General features: G+C 50.0%; 1 protein-coding gene across 4 annotated transcripts in view; it reads right to left on the bottom strand.

Annotated features, from left to right (window-relative positions):
* The window catches only part of Atp9a (ATPase phospholipid transporting 9A (putative)), a 106,887-nt gene that overhangs the window by 50,208 nt on the left and 49,510 nt on the right, over nt 1–7,169 (bottom strand). For all 4 annotated transcript variants that reach the window (XM_028769539.1, XM_028769536.1, XM_028769538.1 and 1 more), the window contains one exon: nt 997–1,077. In XM_028769539.1, coding sequence (XP_028625372.1) covers nt 997–1,077 — 81 coding nt within the window. The remainder of the gene's footprint in view (nt 1–996; nt 1,078–7,169) is intronic.

Raw genomic sequence — 7,169 nt, 5'->3', positions numbered from 1 at the left:
TTTTTTTTACATGGAAGTAACACAAGTTACTTTACTTTACTTTACTTTACAAAAAAAAAGGTTTATTTTTGCAGCCAAGTGGTGTTGGCACATCCCTTTAACCCAAGCACTTAGGAAGCAGAGGCAGGAGGATCTCTGTGAGTCTGAGGCCAGCCTGGTCTACAGAGTGAGTTACAAGAAACTCAGGACTACACAGAGAAATATTGTCTCAAATTCCCGCTTCCCTCCCCCCCCCCCCATACACACAACACACACACACACATAAAAAAGATTTTTGCCAAGATCGTCAAGAGTGCTGGTGCAACTTTGAGAACAGAGGCAGGAGGATCTCTGCGAGTTTAAGGGCAGCCTGGTGTACAGAGAAAGTACCACGGCTATACAGTGAAACTCTGCCTCAAAAAAAGAGACAGAACATAGGACATTTAACTTTTGTTCCAAATGTGGATTTTAATCTTACATTCTAAAGAGAGCAAATTCAAATTTACTTTCTGCTATGAAAGACTTGGAAACAGTTTAAATTCAAAGCTAGCACATAGGGCTTGATTTCTTTGTGGTTTGTTTTGACAGGCTGGCTATGAACTCGCAGCAGTTCTCCTGCCTCAGCCTCCCAAGTACTGGGGTTATAGGGACATGCTGATACACCCGGCTGGCACAGAGGATCTGTAAGACAGAAGAGGACCTGCCCATCTGGAGAAAACAGGGGTTGTATTTAGACATCAGCACTAAAGCAGTTGACAGACAACACCTGCTGCTTATGAAGCTCAGAGCCAGAATATTCCAGCTGTGCTGTCCCCAAGCAGATGGCAGACAACACCTGCTGCTCTAGAACTCAAGCTCAGAGCCAGGAGAACATTCCAGCTGTGCTGTCCCCACAGAGAAGCCAGTGTCCGCCTTCAAGGTCAGGCTCTGGTACGAGACCTCAGAGAGACACAGTAGTGTGCAGCCTTGGACACCGTCAGGGCTGCACACCCAGAGACTGGATTCAGCTTCACTCACCCTGGTGAACGTCCCCAGAAAGTTGTGGATGTCGATGTTGGGTTCTTCGGCATACACGTACGACCGAATCTGCAGGAGATCCTGTTGCAGAGGAAAAGCACATGGTTATGAAGAGCAGGGGGGAGCCAAAGGTTTGGAAGCAAACGGTGCATTTCCCAAATAGACCCTCAAACTACGGAGCACCAGAAGTGAGAAAATCCTCCCTGGAGTTGCCATGTACAAACCCCAGACTCCCGGAGCAGACACTCGCTGACCTCATCCACCCAGCCCTGGTTATCCTGCAGAGAGCAGTCAGGGCAGAGGACCTGGGTGACTCAACCCCAGACCTACATAACTGCTGCTTTATTTAACAAGTAAGCAGCTCCTGTGTGTGAGCCCCTGAGGAGGACTTGAGAGCCTCACATCCCTTATGATGGCAATCAAAGCCAGCCAGACAGAAAATAACACGTGCTGGCAAGGACGCAGAGAGACAGCACAGCCTGTGAGGACAGCAGCCTGGGCTTCCCCGAGGTTTTCACCGGAAGTTACCACAGGCTCCTGGAACTCCATTTCTGAGTGTATGACCACAAGAATCAAAGGCAGGCACTCAGAGACAGGAGTTCACCCCTGGGTGTTACTCATGAGAGCTGAGAGGGACAGACAACCCAAATGTCCATCACAGAGGAGTGGATAAATAAACCCTTAGACATCCTCTCTGTATGTGTCCCTTGGCTCTAAAACAGGAAGCAATCCCTCAGTGGGCTGCACGTAAGGTGAACCTTGAGAACACTGCCCTGAGAGGAATAAGTCAGTGTCATGCACACATAAAGACAGCACATGACTCCAGTTGCATGGGGTCCCTAGAGTAGTCAGAGACAGAAAGCATTGGCTGCCAAAGGCTGGGAAGGGAAGACACCGAGAGTCCTGGAGACGGACGCTGGCCACATTTCCTCAATAATGGGAAAGTGTCTAAGGCCCTTACATACGGGTTAAGACGGTAAATTTTAAACAGAGAGGGGGAACGTGTTTGTGTGTGTGCATGCATGCGTGTATGTGCATGTGTGCGTACACCATGTATGCACCCCCATGGGGGCCAGAAGGAGGCTTCTGGGAACTGAACTCAAGTCCCCTGAGGACACAGTAGGGAGCTCTCAGTGGCCAATCCATCTCTCCGGCCCCCAAGGTAAATTTTATATTATGTGTATTTTATCTTTTTTTTTCCTTCAGATAAACAAGAACTCAACTTCCTGTAAGAAACAGGATGAGAAAGGGGAGCGTCGGGAGAGCTGCAGCGTGGAGAAGACAGCTGTGTGAGGCCACGAGGACCGGGAGGCCACCCCTGCCCCCCAGAAACAAAGAATGTGGGGACCTGGGGAGAGGCAGGGGAAAGGAGCGGACAGGGAAACATGACGGGGAAGCCCAGAAGTGCCACTCTCCATGGGCAAGAGGGAATTCACGACATCTATTCTTATTTTGTGTGTGTATCTCCAGATGGCAGATGTCTGTCTGTCTGTCTGTCTCTGCTGTCTGTGTTACCAGGTATTTGATCACATTGTGATTGTGTTATTTACTGTGTTATTTGTGTGGTGGTGGTTTTTTTGTGGTGTGGCTCAGGCCTTAGTGCACACGCCTTTAATCCTCCTCCGTCTGAATGAAGGTAAAGTTAGTTTACAGAAGGAAGCACCCATGTTTGAAAGTGATGTCAAACTGAGTGGCAGACAAAGTGACAAATCAGAGAAAGATCTGACAGAACAGGATATGCCTGACTCTCAGGAGGAGAGGAAAGGGAAGCTACTTAAGAGACCAGTACAGCAAGGAGGAGGCAGTTTTACTGGGAGAGTTTTACCAGAGAATGAGGAGGAGTCAGAAGATGAGAATGGATTGCCAGAGTCAGAATGAGGCCAAGCAGAGCAAGTCAGTAAGAAACTGAGAGAAGCCAGGTTGAAGCAGTCAGCTTGGAGAAGAGTCTGAGTCAGAAGAGCTGAGTTGACCCAGCCAGCCAGAGCTCAGAAAGGGCTAGAAAGGGTGAGCATACTCAGCTCAGGGGCAGAAAACATTCTAGGTTTAGATTAGATTGTACAGAGACTACAAGCTTGCAGGACTGGGCCTAGGTTAGCAGATGGAGGCGGTAAGCCTCAGAGATGACAATTACGTCGAACAAATAAAAGGTAATTTTACATGTCTGTCTTGGCTTGTTGGTCTCTCTCTCTCTCTCTCTCTCACACACACACACACACACACACACACACACACACACAGTGACCACCTATAGGAGATGATTCTCTCTTTCCTCCTTGGGGGGTCCTAGGGACAGAAAGAATGACAGCAAGCACCTTACCACTGAGCCATCTCACCTGCCTGCTACGGATTCATCTTAAATTCACCGTCTCGAGCTTTTGCTGCTGAGAGATCTGCTTTGAGGACCCAAGTTTCTGGCCTTGGTCAGTCACCACAAGCCATAGGTGCGGCCTCACACACTCAGCCACCACCACAGATCGTTCCTGTGGCCTCACACACTCAGCAGTCAGCTGCCCATCGCAGCTATGGCCCTGCGTACCTGCTGCAAGCCAGAATCTCAGCTCCTTCACAGAGCTAGCACTAGAGCACCTGGCCTGGGCCTCTGTCCCTGTGATGTGGCCACAGCCACCACTGCAGCTATTACATTAAAATAAGACGTGGAAAGGGCTGGGTCCCACATGGGCCTTGGTGGCCCTTAGGGTCATCATTGTGCCGGGCTGTCCTTCACACATATTCATCTGACATGGCTTCTCCCTCCCCTCCTCCCTCCTCTCACCCTCCCTCTGACTTTTTGTTTTTTACACTTTATTTATTCACTTCTGTAAGAGTGTGTATGTACCAGGTGCGCATGTGGAGGTCAGAGGGCAGCTCTCTCCTCCTACCCTGTGGGTTCCTAGATTGAACTCAGGTCATCAGGCTTGGCAGCAGGTATCTTTACCTGGTAAGCCATCTCACTGGCTAACTTCTTCATTTCAACAAAAATCTTTAAACCAGAATAAGATCCTGAGATCCTCCTCAAGAGAGTCAGGCTCCTGCAGGCTGAAGCTGCCTGCCAGGTCCTTCTGGGGCCAGGCAAGGTACAGTGGTTGTGTTGCCTACAGATCACGTCTCCTGCCAGTAGCTGCTCTGGGGTACCCCTAGCCTGACCTCTTAAGAGATGCTGCTTTAATCGTTCTGGTTTCATGGTGCTGAGAACCAGGTCCCAGGCATACACATGTGCAAGTTCTCTCCTCAGGGCCACCCTGACTCCTGCCCCTTGGAAAGCTGCTTCCACCACCCCCTCACTTGTTGTTTCAGGGGACACAGAAATGGTTTATAGGAGAAAGGGAAACAAAGGTTCTCCTACTAAATAGGCATTATTTTATTTGCTTATGGATTTAGAGACAGGACCCCGCATAGCCCGGGCTGACCCTCGACTCACTATTTAGGCCAAAGATGACTTTGAACTCCTGATCTTCCTACCTCTACCTCCTGTGTGCTGAGATTTGAGGAGTGGGCCACCATGCCTCGTTTATGAGGCGCTGGGGATCAAACCTGGGGCTTCATGCATTCCAGATGAGCAATCCACTCAGCGGTCACAATCCCAGCCCAAGCCACCTTATGCTAAGCAACACATTCGGAACACAGCTCAGTGTAGAGCGGTCACCTGGCACACGTGAGGCCCTGGGTTCCGCTGAGATACAAACGGAGGACTAAGCAAACTGAGCTGCCTAGTTTACAAGAGGCTGCAGCTCAGGCACACAGCACCAGGCTAAAACCTTCCAGGCCCTGAACACAATATGTGTGTGCAAGTGCACACACATGTGACTAGGATCCCTAATACTGCACGAGCCTACCAAGTGCACACACATGTGAAGAAAACGGATGCCTCCTGACAGTCTTGCAAGATTATACAAACGCAAAATAATAATAATAAATGTTTAGTGACCTCTGTGACAACTTGAATGACCTAAGACTGGGCATGCAGGCAGTTAGGAGGCAGAGGCAAAGGCAGAAGGGTCAGGAGTTTGAGGCTGGTTTGGGCTACAAATTATAATCCTGACTTAAAACAGTAAAAAGAAAAAAGTAAACAATTCCACAAGCAACCAGGCCTTCAGGCAGATGGGGGCACCAAATAGCAACTAGAAGGGTCTGGAATCTTGTGAAGGCCACTGGCTGCCCCTCAGTCCCTCAGGCAGGCTGCGCCACCCAGGAGGCACTTCGGATCCCAGGACTGATAAGAAGAGGCCTGGAGATTTCCTTGTGCCCTGACCTGGAGACAGTCAGAGTAGCAGGAAAGGAATGTCCTAACTCCAAAAACCATCACCCATGGGTCCTAAGGCACAATCCCAGAGCACTGAGAAAGATCTGGAAAGAATCCCCTCTGGGGAGAATAGTTAGTCACAGCGTCTCTGGGAGAGGGTAGGGAGCCGAGCTTCTTACTGTCCTCAGGCTTTCCGCACAGCTCAGTTGCTTTTTAATCAGGAGCAGACTAAAGAGTTACAGAGAAAACTGCCCGGCTAGATCTCTTCCCTCCTGATAGAATTCTTTCACTCTTAACAAAAACAAAACACTAGACCACTGCTCTTCTTGATTTCTCAGGCCAAAGATGGCAATTACTGTCTCCTGACACCAAAGCCAACAGTATCTTATCTATTTTTAATGTCCCCAGTGCAGGCCTGGGACAGACACAGGGCAGAGTAAGTGTCTATTAAACCAGGAGGTGCTTCCGATCTGAGGCTGCAGAACACTCTGCCATCTCTGCTTCTGACTCTGGCCCCAAAACCTCCCAATCATTCTAAGGATCGGGTTCCCTTCTCTGGGGAGACTCTTCCCAGGAAATGAAACACAGACCCCATAAGATAAGAACAGAGTCCCATCATCAATCCTCTCATCGGCAGGGAGGCTGCCAGGGCTCTTGGAGCACAGCTAGAAACTCACTCTGGAGTTTCTCATTTAAAACGAACCTAGTAAGGACATTTGTGACCAGTGAGTGTGGACGACACGTCTATCTTCGTGCTGACGTCACTGAGATGAGACACCTGCCCCTCCTCTCCACTCTGAGCCCAGGAAGAGTCGCTTTCCACTCAGCCATTCCAGGTGCTGTGGGAAAGCTCCTCTCTGAACGTTTGCACTGCACTTGGCACCGAGCAGCGAGATGGCCCAATATGTAAAGGCACCTGTGGCCAATCCTAACAGTGTGAGTCTGAGCCCTGGGACCTGCATGGGAAGTGACAACTGGCTCCCTCAGGTTTTCCTATGACCTCCACACATGTGCTGTGGCATGTAGGCACATGCATGGGTAAATGCATGTGCCTGTGCATATACACACACATACACAATTAAGAAAAAAATGCTTTAATCAGCTGCTGTGCCAAACCTCTACGTGGGAGCTGCACTCTGTGGCCACCTAGTTCTGTGAACTAGGGCACAGCAGGGCACACACTAGTCGGTGGCTGCTGGAAGGATCCTGTTGGGAAGTGGGTCAGGAGGAAATGCCAGGCAAGGACGATCAGAAAATGTGGGATGAGGCTCTGTGATAACAATTACCTGGCACACATAGTGCAAGGTTCTGAGTTCAATCCCCAGAGCCAACAATGGAAGAAAGAGAAAAAAAACCAACACTAGGTAAAACCATAATCAATACAGGCATCCATAGGCTAGAGAGATTCTTGCGCACAGAGCCTATGTGACAGGCCAGCCGCGCTGCACCCTGGGAAAGGGCATCTCTCCTGGAGGAAACAACAGTCCAAAGCAGCCACACCCTTGAGCAAGAGGCCAGTGGGAGTGGGGCGGAGGGAGCCACTGAGATCAGGGAAGAAACAGTGTGTGAGGCAGAGGACAACAGCAAGGTCTGCTGCTGTGAAGAGACCAAGCCAGCTCTCATAAAATAAAAGCAGCATTTAACTGGGGGGCTGGCTTACACTTTCAGAGGGTGAGTCTACTGTCATCATGCTGAGGATATGGCAGCACACACAGTGATAGAGAGGCAGCTGAGAGCTACATCCCGATCCGCGAAGGCTGAGAGAGAGACCAGGCTCCTCCAACAAGACCATGCCACTCCGATAAGGCCACACCTCCTAATCCTTCTCAAGCAGTGCCGTCCCGATCCCTGTGACTAAGCAGTCAAACACATATGCTGATAGAGCCCATTCTCCTTCAAACCACTCCACCTGCAGGACGGGATCTGCGCATTC

This window comes from Grammomys surdaster, unplaced genomic scaffold, assembly GCF_004785775.1.
Source record: "Grammomys surdaster isolate TR1022 unplaced genomic scaffold, NIH_TR_1.0 193, whole genome shotgun sequence".
NCBI classification, from domain to species: Eukaryota; Metazoa; Chordata; class Mammalia; order Rodentia; family Muridae; genus Grammomys; species Grammomys surdaster.
This window is presented reverse-complemented; position numbering and strand designations above follow the sequence as displayed.